The sequence below is a fragment of the Hemicordylus capensis genome, chromosome 4, assembly GCF_027244095.1.
Source record: "Hemicordylus capensis ecotype Gifberg chromosome 4, rHemCap1.1.pri, whole genome shotgun sequence".
Classification (NCBI taxonomy): domain Eukaryota; kingdom Metazoa; phylum Chordata; class Lepidosauria; order Squamata; family Cordylidae; genus Hemicordylus; species Hemicordylus capensis.
The window spans coordinates 313367999-313384496 of NC_069660.1; the positions used below are offsets into that span (position 1 = coordinate 313367999).

Below are 16498 nucleotides of genomic sequence, written 5' to 3' on the forward strand. Positions count from 1 at the left end.
CCGTGAAGACAGACGCAAAGAACTCATTCAGTTTCTCTGCAACCTCCATATCCTCCTTAATAATCCCTTTCACTCCCTCATTGTCTAATGGCCCAACCGCCTCCCTGGCAGGTTTCCTGCTTCTGATGTACTTAAAGAAGTTTTTGTTATTCCCCTTGGTACTTTTGGCTAAATGTTCCTCAAACTCTCTTTTTGCCTCCCTTATTGTCACCTTTCATTTCTTTTGCCAGAGTTTGTGTTCCTTTCTGTTCTCTTCATTTGGACAGGCCTTCCAATTTCGGAAGGAAGTCTTCTTCCCTTTTATGGCTTCTTTGACGGTACCCGTTAGCCACGCTGGCATCCTCCTGGACTTAGTGGTACCTTTCCTCCTTTTGGGTATACAATCTAACTGGGCTTCTAGTATTGTGGTTTTGAGTAAACTCCATGCATTCTGGAGCGAAGTGACTCTCCTGATTTTCCCCCTCAGCTTTCTTTTCACCATACTCCTCATTTTGGAGAAGTTTTCTCTTTTGAAATTCAAAATGTCTGTGTTTGACATCCTTGGTGATTCTCTCCCCACATGTATGCTGAATTTGATGGCACTGTGGTCACTGTTCCCTAAAGGGTCGATGAAACTGACATCACGCACCAGGTCCTGGGTGTCACTCAGAATTAGATCCAAGGTCGCCTTCTCTCTGGTTGGTTCCATGACAGCTGTTCTAGGGCACAGTCATTTAGCATATCTAGAAATTTGACCTCTTTGTCCTGACTTGAATGTGAATTTACCCAGTCTATGTGTGGGTAGTTGAAATCACCCATAATTACAGCCCTGCCTCTCCTTGACGCCTCCCTGATTTCCTCCTGCATCTCCCAGTCACTGTCGGCATTTTGATCTGGAAGGCGATAGCACATACCCAGTAGCACGATTCCTTTCCGGCCTTGTATAGTCACCCACAGTTTCTGTGGAGGACTCCAGTCCACTTAGGTTTTCTAGCTTGTTAGATTCTATCCCTTCTTCAACATACAGTGCTACCCCTCCTCCAAGGCACCCCTCCCTGTCCTTTCTATAGAGTTTATACCTAGGGATAACAGTGTCCCACCGGTTCTCACTGTTCCACCATGTTTCTGTTATGCCCACTATGTCTATTTCTGCGTTAGCAACCAAGCACTCCAGCTCACCCATCTTGGCTCGGAGGCTTCTGGCATTGGCATACAAGCACCTATACACTGAATCTCTCCCCTGATGTATGCTATTCTCCATCACTCCATCACTTCGCCACTGCCCCAGCACGACACTGTCCATAACAAACAGCCCCACTGTCCATTCTTACAAGCAAATGGACAGCCCCACTGTCCATTCTTACATGTGGGAACTTCCCTGTTCCCAGCATCCCACAGACGTCATCATCACATAAATGGCATCTGAATGTGCACCATCTTGAATGCTCAGCAACACTGCAGAGCACTCAAGATGGTGTCCACCATCTCCTCCAGCAGAACTGCTTAATGATCATAGTTCAGTGTTTCCGAAACTGGGAGCCTCCAGATGTTGCTGAACTACAACTCCCATCAGCTCCAGCCACAATAAATTGTAGCTGGGACTTATGGAAGTTGTAGTTCAGCAACATCTGGAGGCTCCCAGTTTCGGAAACACTGTCATAGTCAATTGCATGGATGCTAGTACTCAGAGGAGCACAGCAAGCTGCCTTATAGCAAGTCAGACCATTGGTGCATCTAGATCAGCACTGTTTACACAGACTTGGCTTCTCCATGATTGCAGGTAGGAGTCTCTCTCAGTGATATTGGTGATGCCAGGGAGGAAACTTGGAAGCTTCTGCTCTTCCCAGAGTGGCCCCATCCCTGAAGGGGAAGATCTTACAGTGCTCACACATGTAGTCTCCCATTCAAATGCCAACCAGGGCAGATCCTTCTTAGCAAAAGGGGACAATTCATGCTTGCTACCACAAGTCACCCTATCATAAGTGACTTGTTAGTGCTGCAACAAGCCTTAAAAAAACAGTGTTCGGCACTGGCTCCCCATACTGCTGAGCAAGCCACCAATCCAACAGAGACATCCCTGCTTCTTCCAAGCCACTCTGCAGCCCACTGGTACTGCTTCTGACAGCAGGGCTGCTCCATGGCTACTAAAGAGTACATCATCACACTTGTGACACTGAGAATTACAGGAGTATCATCGCAAGTGCAATGACACACTCCTTAATAGCCACAGAGCAACTGCACCATTGAAAGCAACACCAGTGGACTGCAGAATGGCAAAAGCCACAAAAGCACTTCTCTCTTGGATTAGTGGCTTGTTGTACAATATGTGGGACACTGTCTTTAAGTGAGAGTTTTCAAATTACTATATTTTGCATTCCTCTGCATATGAAGCAAAAAGCAAATATCTGAATTAGTTCTCTCAAACTAAAAAGGTAGAAATTTTCAGAAAATTAAATGACAAGTAAAAAGGAAATGTTTAGTCTTAGAAATAATTTAACTTTCAGCTCGTAAACTATATAGAAAACAATTTCTGAACAGATTTCCTTTTAATCTTCTTAGAAGAAAAAAGTCACACACAATTCTAAGCATCTGCAGCAAGTGCATAAATTAATTACACTTTATACTTGTAATTACACAAAACCAAGACGACACAACTAAACATATGTTTAGCTAGATTACAATCCAGCTGCTACTACAAACACAAAAACATTCATTGGATTGTTAAAACAGACAACTTTTCCAGAGCAATTTTATAGTCACCTGACAAATGGCAGCATACTGCTCCTAATGACAGGCGAATTGGGCAGCATCCAGACCTTTAGCAGAGCAATGTCCATAAGCAGAAGCTCCTTCCATAAATGGTGCAACATAAATGGAAGGAGCTTCCACTGACAGAACACTGGTCTGCTAAAAGTCCAGATGCTGTCTATTGTGTTAAAAATGTAGTTCAGACGATGCCTTTTGGTAGACAACTGTCTAAATTTCTGCTCTACAGTCCTGTGCAGCTCAAAGGTTTGTGTAAAGGCTAAATACTACTGGTCCAATAAAAGGATTTTGGATTACATATTTTGGTTTCAGTTTCGTAAAAATTGTAATTTCTATATCCTGTAAGGTCCAATTATCAAACAAGCACATCAAGAATAATGTAAAAGCTTTCAAAGCCTAGGATTCCTCAATGTGGTTTATTTGGGTTTTCTTCAAGTCTAGTTAGAACATTTTCCATAATATCTGGATGTTTTCCATAATATTGTTACAGGGGCTGCAACAATACTGCCACATTAATGAAAAACTGAATAGCAACACCACATTAAGCCAGGGGAAAAAATAGAAAAGCAAACCTTTTGTCAAGTTAGTGGTTCCATTGCTGGACTCACCGACTCAGAACTCAAGTACTTTATAGCAACATGAAGTCCAAATGGTCAACAAAAGCCATATTTACATAAAGTTAGAAAGAAGTTTTTAACCAACTGGCAAATTCATAGCTAAGTTTTCACTTTGAGGGGGGCTGTTTTCATTGACAGCAAACTATAGCTCATTGCATGCATCTTTGTGGCAATTTTCTGGGCAGCAGTATGGGCAATTAATATGAGACCCAGAATGAAAAAGTTGACCAGAATGTAAATGAACTATGTTACAAAACTGTTAAGTACAAGCAGCTGACCAAAAACTGCATGTGCAGAATGACAAGTATGGCAGACCACTGCTGGTCAATCTGAAGTGGGGGCTACCAGACATGACATGGAACAAGCTACCTTATATTGAGATGAACCATTGGTTCATCTAGCCCAGTAATGTCTATTCTGACATGGAGGAGCTCTCCAAGGTCTCAGACAAAGATCTGTCTAGTCTTGCCATCTGAAATCCTTTAACTAGAAATATCAGATCATGCACACAATGCAAGATCCATAGAAATGGGGTGGGAAATTTTCCATGCAAAGTTTTTCAGTTAGGAACATAGGAAACTGCCATATACTGAGTCAGACCATTGGTCTATCTAGCTCAGTATTGTCTTCACAGACTGGCAGCGGCTTCTCCAAGGTTGCAGGCAGGAATCTTTCTCAGCCCTATCTTGGAGAAGCCAGGGAGGGAACTTGAAACCTTCTGCTCTTCCCAGAGTGGCTTCATCCCCTGAGGGGAATATCTTACATTGCTCAAACATCAAGTCTCCCATTCATATGCAACCAGAGCAGACCTTGCTTAGCTATGGGGACAAGTCATGCTTGCTACCACAAGACCAGCTCTCCTCTCCCAGCTCTCTTCTAAAATTCTCTTCTAGCTCTCTTCTAAAAACCAGCTCTCTTCTAAAATTTCCACTGGGCTGCTCGAAAAATGTTTGATACAGTGCGCTGAAGTTAATATGAAAGAGGTGTGTTGTTTTTTTACGCTATAAACAGGTCAAACAACATACCAAGTTCTATTTGGGGTTTGGTTTGGGGGGGGTGGAGAAAAATATTAATGTACGTGTATGCAAAAGAGGGGGAATTCTCCAATACAATTTCCCCCCATAGAAAAACCCACATCTGTGGCTCTTCCACTGAGCCATGGGTTCCCAATAAAACATGACACATTTCTGTAACTCTGATGAGTGTATGAGCACCTGCCTACTTTAGTTTAAAACTGAACAGAATAGCTCATGCTTAATATACTAATGCAATTAACACAGGTTCCTTCATACTAATTCATCAAGGAACAGGTACTTCTCAGTGGCACATAACTGGCCCAACACAGCTGTATTTATTGAGGGCTAACTAAACCTGCAAAAGATCTGTGCATCCTTAATTTTTTTATTTAGATATTGCATGAGTAGCTATGCTAGTAAGCCTTGAGACTGAACAATTTGTGTTATTTGTTAGCTTCAGTCGGGTACTTGACCACAACAAATACTTTCCGATGGCACAATCAACCATATTTAGCAAGGGCATAAATTACCTGGAAATATTGTCATGTTTGAAAACTATCTATCCCTGCTGAGTTACAATCCTCCCCATCTCTGGCAATTTTTTTTTTAAATTTGAAAACCCATTTTAACCCAAGTTTCCTCAGGTGTTTTTGTTGGGTTTTTTAAAATACTGTTTGTTTAATTTTATGGTTTTTAAATTATTGTATTGTTTTAACTTTTATATGTGTTTTAATTGTTGTTAGCCATCCAGAGATGTAAGTTTGGGCAGGGTATAAATTTGATAGATAGATAGATATTACATTGTTGCATTTCACCCATTCTTACTACTGTTAAACATTAGTTCAGTTGCCAGCAGTATTCAAGGTGCTATACAGCAGGTCATAGAAGAAATGCAATTCCTGTTTAAAGGGTTTGCAATCTACACTAGACAGACAAGATGGAATGAAGGAGAGGTCAGGGATTGATGGGGAAGGAAAATTTCAACTGGCTGTGAATTTGCTGATAAGATAGATCTGAACCACCTATGTCAAAAGCCAAGAGCAAGAACTAGTTACTGCTGTTATGTGTAGGAGGAGATCTGGTCTTCTGGTGTATGCTGTCAAGTCGATTTTGCCTCCTGGTGCCCACAGAGCCCTGTGGTTTTCTTTGGTAGAATACAGGAGGGGTTTACCATTGCCTCCTCCCACACAGTATGAGATTATGCCTTTCAGCATCTTCCGATATCGCTGCTGCCTGATATAGTACCAGTGCAGGGGCATAGCAAGATTGTAGTGGGCCCAGAGACAAGATTTTAAAATACGCCCACGCCCCCCCGAAGCTCAGCTCATGAAGTGAAGAAATCTTAAATGTGGCTGAATAGTGGTAACAAAAAGCATAGTAAATTTTTTTATATAGATATAGATATATCTTCTATGTGCCACAACAGAACATCATCCTAAATTATTTTTTTAAAGGGTTTATAAATTGTGGACGATGCAAGTCATTTAATGGTACTAGAGAAAGACATGCTGTTCTGGTAGCTCCAGGTCTTAACACTCACATCAGTTTTGGGGGATGAATACAACTGAAGGAAGCCCGGGCGGGTGCGTGGCTGGGGGAGTCACTCATGTGACTTACCTCTGGGGGGCAAGGCAGTGCCCCCCAGACAACTGTCTCCCCTTGCCCCATTATAGTTACACACCTGTACCAGTGGGGATTCAAACCAGCAACCTTCTGCTTGTTAGTCAAGCATGTGGTAGCAAGCATGAGTAGTCCTCTTTGATAAGCAGGGTCCACCTTGGTTTGCATTTGAATGGGAGACTACATGTGCAAGCACTTTAAAATACTCCCTTTCAGGGATGGGGCAGCTCTAGGAAGAGCAAGTTTACAGCAACATAAAACAAATTAAAATATAAATTAAAACTTTTAAACAATTTAAAACTACAAGTCTAGTTAAAAAACATGGGTGAATAAATGTGTCTTTAGAGACTTTTTAAAAGTTGTAAGAGATAGTGAGGCTCTTATTTCAAAAGGGAGCACATTCCAGAACCTCAGGGCAGCAAGTTAGAAGGCCTGACCCTGTGTAGCCACCAGATGGGTTGGTGGCAACTGTAGACAAACCTTTCCGGATTATCTCAATGGGCGATGGAGCTCATAGTGAAGAAGACATTCTCTTAAACACCTTGGGTCTAAGCGGTTTGGGACTTTATAGGTTTGGGACTTTATAGGTTATAACACTTGTTGGTTATAACCTATAAAGTCCTAAACCGCTTATCTCTACATAATAAAGTATACGTGTCTATCTCCACTAGGGATGAGCGGACTGGTCCGGCAGTTCGGTCCGGGGGTTCGTGGTCGAACCGAACCACCCACCCCCAGTTCCGTCAGACTAGAACCGGACCGCTGGGTCTGCAAACTTTAAAAAAAAATTATTTTTGAAGTGAATAAATTACCTGTAGCCCCTTCGGGGGGCTTGCTGAGGCCGCGGGGGGGTTCGCGCAGGTTCCCTCTCCCCCCGCCGGCCTTATTCATCACCGCCGCGGCCGGGTAAGTAAATCCTTTTCGGCCCTCTCGGGCTGCCGTAAGAGCAAACAGCCGCCATTTTGGTGGTGGCCACATATGTACAAATGCCCTCTGCAAGGCCACGGGCCGAAAAGGATTTTACTTACCCAGACGTGGCGGTGATGAAGAAGGCCACCGGGGGGGGGGTGGACCACGCGGACACCACCACCACGCGGCCTCAGCAAGCCCCCTGAAGGGGCTACAGGTAACTCATTCACTTTTTTAAAAAAATATTATTTTTTAAGTTTGCGGACCAGACCGGGTGGGTGGGTGGGGACCAAACTGGCCCGGTTCCGTGCACACCTCTAATCTCCACATAATAAAGTATGCTTGCTATAGGCCAGAAGAGGAGGAGATAGAAAATCCCACTCATGCTTGCAACATCTTGTCTTAAATCAGCAGAAATATATACTGCAATGTTGGAGAAAGCAAGAAGCAAAATAAAACATAACCAAACCAGAAAAATGGGGTTTTGCTGCCAGAAGAGGAAAGTAGCTTTGCTTGCATTTGCCACGTATTATTTTTAAAACAGCAACATGAGTGGCCCATGCTTGACTTGATAGGTACAGCAGAAAAGTGCTCCACTTCTGCAGAATGTTTTAAGAATTAAAATAACTTTTAAGACATTCATGAAACAGCATAGGCACATGTCCTTCACTGCTACTGATTTTGCAGACAGCAACGTGGCTATGGCACTTCTACAGCCATATCACAGTCAATAACTGCACCAAAGGACAGTAGCTAGATTAAATAAAATGCAATTTTTTAGCAACAAGTACTGAGCTTGAGGACTAAAGAAAACGGAGTTCCAAAACCCATAACCAAAACCCATTAACTGGGCAGAAAGACCTTTCAAGAGTTGGTTTTCTTTATATAAAGCATGGGGAGAGCGAATGTCCACATTCAACCACAGGACAATATTCCTCCATAAGCTGTTGCTGGTGTCTAACTCATGTTTCTTTTTAGATTGTAAGCCCTTTGGGGACAGGCAACCATCTTCCTCTTGTTGTTCTTCTGTGTAAACCACTTTGCAGACTTTTGTTGATAAGTGGCACATAATAGTGGTGGTGGTAGAAGTACAAGAAACAGTATTTTAAGGGAAAACATTTGGATCTCTTGCAACAACTGAGCAACATTTACTCTGCTTTCAATAGATTGTCTGGGAAACTTTCAAGTAACAATGGCACTAATGAGACACCAAAGACACCTTAACCATGCTGTCTAAACAGCGAAGGTAAACACTGTGGTAAACATCCAACTAGCTACTTCAAATTAAAAGGAGTGCCACAAAAATAAAAATATGCTACTTGCAGATTCAAATTCCCACCGTGTTTCCCACTACAGTCTCCGAAAACTGAAGTGGCAGGGAATCACCATAGGCCCTAGGATCTACAGCAGTACAGTTTGAGCATATGACAAGAAAATGCAGGAACAGCAAGCTCAGAGCCCAATACACTTCATTAATCCAATTAGACCAACAGTACACACAACATAGGAACATAGGAAACTGCCATATACTGAGTCAAACCATTGGTCTATCTAGCTCAGTATTGTCTTCACAGACTGGCAGCGGCTTCTCCAAGGTTGCAGGCAGGAATCTCTCTCAGCCCTATGAGACAGTAAATCTCTTCTGGAAAAGTTTGTATGGTTATGTGCAAAAAGACAAGAGTATCTCTTCTAAACAGCAATGGGACAAATTGTGGAAATGGACGTCGGACGTAAACACCCCCACCCGATTACCTGATGTGCCTTGTAATCCCCCCCACCCCCGAGTTACAGTACTACCTGCATATACTTCATAACGTGTGTTTCCGAATCCTTGTGTGTAAATCTTTGTAGATATATCATGTACAAACAACCACTTTGTATATAATTGTGATTTGGCAACGTACTGTATGCTTTGGTAGTTTGTTGGTTCAATAAAAAAATCTTGTCCTATTAAAAAAAAAATCTTGTCCTATCTTGGAATTGCTGCCAGGGAGGGAACTTGAAACCTGCTCTTCCCAGAGCAGCTTCATCCCCTGAGGGGAATATCTTGGAGTGCTCCCACATCAAGTCTCCCATTCATATGCAACCAGGGCAGACCCTGCTTAGCTATGGGGACAAGACATGCTTGCTACCACAAGACTTGCTACCACAAGACTGTATTTAAACAGGTTAAATACAGTGCACTCTGCTAGTATCACAAACATCATGAATGCCAAACTTTAACATGCTTGCACAGGAACAGAAGAGCCCATGGTCCTGACCACAACATAGGATCAAGCTCTATTCCTGCCTGCTTTTCCTGCCCTGTGCCTCTGCGGATTGCGTGGTTCAACAGACTAAATGCAAAACCACACCAATGCATGAGTGCTGTGTATATACTATAGTAGCGCTATCTTTTGGACCGGACTTGTGGTGGTACACCTGCCAAACAAGCTGGCCACAGCTCCTACATATTCTTACTGTGAGCAGCAGTTCTCCTTGAAAGACACTTAGCACAGAAGGAATTACTAAATGGCAGTTTTCTACAACCCAACTTTGACCCTAGGCAGAATGTGTGCCCAGCAACATGCCCAAAGTAGGAAAAATTACACAGTACAATAATTGCACAGTGACCATGGGTGCAGAGGAATACAATCAATTTGGTCCAACAGTGAAAGGTCTGAAATTCTGTACTATACTCACCAAAATACAGACAAAAATGATTTAGTATATACTGATAGCTATGAAAATAGAACTCTTAAGATAAGAAGCAGCAACAGGTAAAATTACAAGACTGGCAATAAGGATAGTGGCAGGGCCCTCTAAGATGCAGAAGAGCAGACCTACAGAAGGAATAGAGGGACAAGGAGTGGCAACCACCCTGCAGGTGGAGAAAACAGGACCCCACAGAAGGGGTTTACCTGTTTGGTGGAGAGAAGGGGACATATTTTATTTTACTTTCGTTTCTTTGATGTTGTGAGCCACCCTGAGCTGTAGAGCACAGGAGGAACGTGCTATAAATGTTCCAATAACAATCAGCACATTATCGCTGTCAATTCTCAGCCTTTAACCACCCAGCACAGCTCAGGAGCCAAGGCTCCAAAAGCATGGCCTCCTCCATCCTTGCCAGACACCCTGCAGAGCCGCCCAGGAGGGGCTCTAATCTCTGTAGCCAGCCGAGGGGGTGGCAGGCGCCCCTTCATCCATGAGGCTGGGAGCAAAAGGAGGGTGATCGTGTGCGGCTGCCTCTCCTAGCCTCCCCCACCCCGCCGGGGCATCCAAGCAGGACTTCTGCGGGGTGGACAGCGGCCGGCGGCAGCCAGGTGCTCCAGGGCAGGGGCAGCAGGCGACGACGCCTCTCCAGGTGTTCCTGAACTACAACTCCCATCATTCCCAGCTGCAATCAATTGGGGCCGGCTGGGGATGAGGAGGGTGGTGGTAGTGAAGCAACATCTGCAGACCCGCACGTTGCCCACCCCTGCTCTCCAGGGCCATTAAGGAAGGGGGGGCGCAAGGGGGAGGCGCCATGGGCCTGCAGGCACCCCCCACCCATCCTTTACCTGGAGGCCTCGCGGGGGGAGGGGTGCAGCCAACAACGTCCCGAGTGGAGGGCCGGAGGGTCCCCACACAGCTGCGCGCCCCGGCCGGGTGCGGGGCACCGGGAAAGCGCTCTGGCCGGCCGCCTCCCTCCCTCCTCTCCTCACGCCAGTGGCCATTTCGCGATGGCCGCCCCCCACCACCCACATACACCGCGAAGGGCCTCCGCTCTCCCCCGTGCCTGAGGGCGGGAGAAGAGGCGCCTTCACACACACCCCCACCCCTCCCTCCTGACGGGCGGCGGCGAGTCCAGGGCCCACACCGTGGTGGGGTCCCGAGCGCCCCCTCTCCACCGCCCCCCCCCACCCCGCAGAGGGTCCCCAGAGGCCGTTGGCGGCGCCTCGTGCTCCTCCGGCTCCGCTTCCCTCCCCCACCCTCGCTTCCCGCCTCAGCGGTGCCCACCGGGGGGACGGCGGGCCGCCTCCCTTTCCCGCTCACGCGGCTCCCCGGAGCGGAGAGAGGGAAGGAAGGAAGGAAGCAGGCAGGACTCACCCGGGGCCCCCGCGGCGGCGGCGGCGGCAGGGACGGGAGCGGCTCCCCCCGCCGTGTACATGGCTGTCGGTGCGCGGGCGGCGTGGCGCCTCTTCTTCGTGAGACGGCGAGGGCGGCCGCGGCAGGCGGCGGCGGCGGCGGGGAGAGCAGGACTGAGGCCCGCCTCTTTCTCTCCTCCTCCGGCGGCGGCTTCTTTCTCTCCTCCTCCTGCTCCCGCCCGCTCTTTCTCTCTCTCGCCTCTCTCTCTCTCTCTCTCGAGCCCCCAACTCCAGCGGCAGGCACGAGGAGGAGGAGGCAGGCAGCCCAGAGGCGGGCCGGGCGGGCCCAGCCGAGGAGGAGGGTGGAGCCGGGGGCTGGCGGAGGAAGCGAGGAGACAGCGGCGGCCGAGAGGTCGCTCCGCCCAGCCCGCCAGCCAGAGGCCCTCGCGGCCGGCCTCAGTCCAGCCCAGCTTTCGTTTTCTTCCCTCAGAGACGCCCGCCAGCGCCGCCTCCTCCTCCTTCCTCCGCCCGCCGGCGCCGTCTCGCTCCCCCGCTGCTTCGGAGCCCCCGCGCCACTCACAGCCGCCTCACGGGTGGGGGGGGCTTTAAAAATAAGTCTTATTTTGTACTTTTCCCAAAACGCTACTTATTTTATTTATTTATTTATTTATTTGTCCATCTATCCATCCAGACTCCTGTTCACAGAGCAAAGAGGCGCCCTTTAAAGGGGCGATCCTCTTCTTCTGATTCAGCCAGCAACTGGTGTCTTGCCTTGCGGGCTGGATCTAGGATGGTGAGCCCTTTGGGGACAGAGAACCACCTTTCTTTTCTCTTATTTTATCTCTCTCTCTTCTTTTCTCCTTTTCTTTTCTCTTCTCTTTAAATTTTACAAAATTATGTTTGGGCTGTTCGTTGACTGTCAGAAACTACCATAACATCCCCCCCCCCGCGCCTATGTAAAAACCACTTTAATAACTTTGTTCATCAGCGATATAGTCGTCGTCGTCGAACATACATGGCAGTTAGTTTTGGAAAGAAGGAGAGGACGGTTCCCCTCCTGCCTTTCTCTCACTTCAAACCCTTCTGGAAACCCACCTTTCCCCCTGAATAGCCTTAGTCCCATTACCCCACTTCAGTTAAGCATCTGTAAGCATTATCAACAATCATCACATGTTCTTCTTCCCCTGTTCGCCTCACCTCCTCTTCCCTCCCTTTCCTCTGTTACTCCACTTGTGTGTCCTCCTAGGTTACAAGCCTCTTCAGACAGAGCCCAGTCCTCTTACGCTCTCTCAAGACACCTGCATATGTAATGATATGTGAGTAAGTAATCATAATAAACCTTACACAGAGTCCATTGGGATTTGCAGCACAATTCTACAGTATGTATTGTATGCCGTTTTATGTATCAGCATACTCAGAAGTATACCCCAATGTGTTCAGTGGAGCTTGGTCCAAGAAAAAGCATGCATAGAATTGCAACATAGTCCCAGGTAAATGTGCCATGGGAAATAAGCCCCAGGACCCAGTGTAATTTCAGTCAAGATGTATACATCAAATTTGGTGCTCAGATTAAGGGTCTCACTGGCTGAACTCAGTGAGACTTTTTTGCTAGTAAACCAGCATGAAATCTAAAACATGTGCACTCCCATCCACTCAGTTATCTATAAACATACCCCTTTGAGTTTCATTGCCAGAACAGTGGGCTGTCTCGGCACAGGATCAGGCTGTTGAAGCTCTTTTACATTAATCCTTACAATAAACCTGCAATGTAGGTCATACTGAAGCTTGTTCACACATTACGTTGTACGCATGTATGACCTATGTAGAAAGCACCCAGATTGTTGCTGATCTGTGTGTGCACCTGTTCAATGCACATACTACAAAATCTATCCTGTTGCAGGAGGCCAGTTGACCTTTAAAATGAATGTATGATTTCATGTACAGTAATTCATACAATGCACATGTGCTTGTGTGCAGACATCTGTATGCACATACAATGTAATGTGTGAATAGCCATTTATTCTCTCTATAGCCTCAGTGCCTATGAGAGCAAGAGCAGCTGCCTAAGGACACCATATTTGTGGCTGAGGTGACATTTGAATTTATGACCGACCAGCTCATACTCTTAACTATTACATTATATTATCATTAGTTTTGTTAATTATAGAGTCTAAACAAACATGCTATTTGCAGCTTACATAAAGTAAAATATGCTGCCCCTGGTTTACAATCAAAGTAAAATATGCAGAATGCTTTCCCCTCACTCAGGGAGCCCAGCAGATCAGAGATTAAGAGAAAAGGCTTCCAGCTAAAAGCAGGGCATCTGCTTCAAGTACTCCCAGATTCAGAGGAGAATGGGCAGTTCTTGCTGATAAGATAACTTTTCCGACATTTGCCTCATGTGCAGATCATTCCAAGAACATTGTCATTGGAGAGGAGAGCTGGTCTTGTGGTAGCAAGCATGACTTGTCCCCATAGCTAAGCAGGGTCTGCCCTGGTTGCATATGAATGGGAGACTTGATGTGTGAGCACTCCAAGATATTCCCCTCAGGGATGAAGAGACTTGATGTGTGAGCACTGCAAGATATTCCTCTCAGGGGATGAAGCCGTTCTGGGAGAGATAGGACAATTAAAAAAAAAAAATAGGACAAGATTTTTTAATTGAACCAACAAACTACCAAAGCATACAGTATGTTGCCAAAGCACAATGATATACAAAGTGGTTGTTTGCACATAATATATCTACAAAGATTTACACACAAGGATTTGGAAACCTACAAGGTTATGAAGTACATGCAGGTAGTACTGTAACTTGGGGATGGGGGATTACAAGGCACATCAGGTAATGGGGGGGGGGAAACGTCTATTTCCATAATTTGTCCCATTGCTGTTTAGAAGAGATACTCTTGTCTTTTTGCACATAACCATACAAACTTTTCCAGAAGAGATTTACTGCCTCATCTGCGTGAACCTCTTGGTCATGTCTTCCCTCCTCATTCCTATGCAGGAGCATTGCATAAATGACATACAGGTTTACTAACCTGATTACGAGAAGGGGAACATTCCAATTCCCTAGTAATACGGCACCCGTTCCGTCCCGTTTCCTTGAAGGTTTCTTTCTGGGACCTCGAAAAGAGGTTCTATCGCTCAAACCCGAGGTTAGTTCTTCCCAAGTCTGTTTTTCTAAATCGGGCCACTCTAACAGCTTGCTTACTCCCTGCCACACTCTTTTGGCTACCACACACTCTTTTCAGAAATGTGAATGGGTTTCCCTGAATGTCTTGCCTAGCTCACTAGCTTTCTGTTTGCAGGTGATTTTAGGACACTCTTGCTGGTCCTCTGGGAGCCATGGCTTAGCCGCATTAAGTGGTAGTACTTGGTGCTATAAGCGCCATCTTGTTTCCCATAAATGGAAAGGGACTTTTTTCTCCTTATAGAGAGCGATAGAGTGATTGGGTTGCAACAAGTACTGTGAAGTGCGGTGTTTGTAGCGTTTACGTTCTAAATCAGGTTTTAAAAAACCCACTTCTAGAATCTCTCCATACATTGTTTTCCTTAGCTGCTTAACTGAGGAGGATCCTTTAAATAGATCCGGTTCAACCTTCCACTTTTTAAGTGTGAATAACAAATCTCTCAAGGAGTCCCGGTGTTCTCTTTTTAATACTTGTGTGATATTACCATTGAAAGATCCTTTCCCCCACCATGCTATGCCCCATGCTAACTTGCGCCAACGCAGAGCGAAAAGCGAGACCCAGGTTTTTTGCAGGAGATTGGACATGTTATGGACATTCATGAAAACCCAGTTTCCAAAATTGTAGGACATGAATTCAGTTACAAAATAGGGTTGCAGGGCAGGTAGGGCTAGGCCTGCCTGCAACCTTGGAGAAGCCACTGCCAGTCTGTGAAGACAATACTGAGCTAGATAGACCAATGGTCTGACTCAGTATATGGCAGTTTCCTATGTTCCTATGTCATTTCATGTCATATTTCATATCTATATTTGTGACGATACATGGATCTTTCCTGATAAAACCAAAATATTAATTTAATACATGTAAGATAGCAGAATCACACTGCATCTCTGAGATGGTAAAACAGGTTATTCATGTGCTGACGTGAGCAATTCTAAAATGCTGTTGGTCATAATGATTAGTAAGGTATCTGAATGTGTATGCCTATGGATCAGTAGGTAAATGTAAATTATACGCTTATTGTGTGATTAAAGCTACGAAGGGCTTGATTAATTTTATTGCACATTGCCTAGAATGCCTTTTTAAAGGAAGAATGTTGTCATAATTTTAAAAAAATCCTTTGTCAAGTGAGGCATGCTTAAACCCATTGGTTTCAATGGGTTTAGGTGAACCTAAAAAGGGTTGCAAGGATGTATCCCAAGTTGCAGCTATTTGTGGTTATACAAGACTTTCTATTTATATATTCTATATATATTATATACCAGTATATAATAAACAATGACATACGATGAGATCCAGTGTAGACTGTGCCAGCTCCTTATGTAATAACAGAAAGTCTCTCATAAAGTAGAGTACACTTGCAGAGTGCAGCTCTTCTCATTTACTAATCTATTACTTCATGTATAATATGTACAGGAGTGTCTGTGTATTAAGGGTGGAGAGATAAAACAGCATTCTATCCTGTTGTTTCACCTGATACCCCTCCCCCAACATTATGTAGTTTCTCGAAGTGTTCCCTTTGCTAAGAATTTTAAAGCTCATTTTAAAGCTCAGAGTCGCCTGCTCAACAAGTGTGCCAGTTTTTTTAATGAATCCATTGACAAATGGCTAAGTGATAAACAGCAGAAGTTGAAAATCGCCCATGAAACCTCAACGCCATGGTTGGGTCTTCCCCCCACCCCCATATTTACAATGGGAGGTTTTGCTAACTAGCAGTGAAGCCCAGACTTATGCAGTTCCTTAGGAAAAATCTGTTTTGATAGTCTGTTTTCCATACAAGGGCCTTTCAGTAGTTTGTCAAAATAAATTATGTTTTGAATGTCTACAGATTAAGCTATGGAAACATCAAATTTGCACATGCCCAGAAAGAACTAGCCAAGATTAGTCTATAGAACTAGCTTAACCCGTGCAGAGCATCTGCACGCTAGTACTTTATTTCTCTCCCCCGTCACCTGGGCTGCATTCCTGCTCCTCCTTGTCCATCCAGTTGCTTACATCCCCCTCACCCCTCTTGGTCACTCCTCCATTCTTTTACTCCATCCCCCTCACCCTTCTTAGTCGTGGCTGCAGTGTTTCTGGTGCCTATTGGCCAAGTTGCAGCCCCTATCCCCAGAGATCTACCCACCCTCACCCTGCTCCTTCCCACTGGAGCAGCAGCAGTGGTTGACCAGGCCCTTCCTTGCTGCCACCTCCATCATGGCTGCTCGTTCCCCTCAGGCCTCTGACAGGCCAGGGCCTGATCCTTGCCTGCCCCCCTCCGCCAATAGGCGCCACCATGGCTGCTCATTCCCCTCAGGCCGCTGACAGGCTCGGGCCCGCCCCTAACCCTGTCTTCTTTCTCTCTTCCCCTCCCT

The 16498-nt window shown here is 45.5% G+C and overlaps 1 protein-coding gene across 3 annotated transcripts in view; it reads right to left on the reverse strand.

Moving 5' to 3' along the window:
* The window catches only part of AGO2 (argonaute RISC catalytic component 2), a 91105-nt gene extending 79931 nt beyond the window's left edge, over nt 1–11174 (reverse strand). The window contains exon 1 of one of the 3 annotated variants that reach the window (XM_053244074.1): nt 10976–11174. In XM_053244074.1, coding sequence (XP_053100049.1) covers nt 10976–11036 — 61 coding nt within the window. In that variant the 5' untranslated portion in view covers nt 11037–11174. Of the gene's footprint in view, nt 1–10446; nt 10785–10975 lie in introns of those variants that run through there. The other 2 variants (XM_053244073.1, XM_053244071.1) reach the window with 2 other exon arrangements.
* Nucleotides 11175–16498: the final 5324 nt, after the last annotated feature.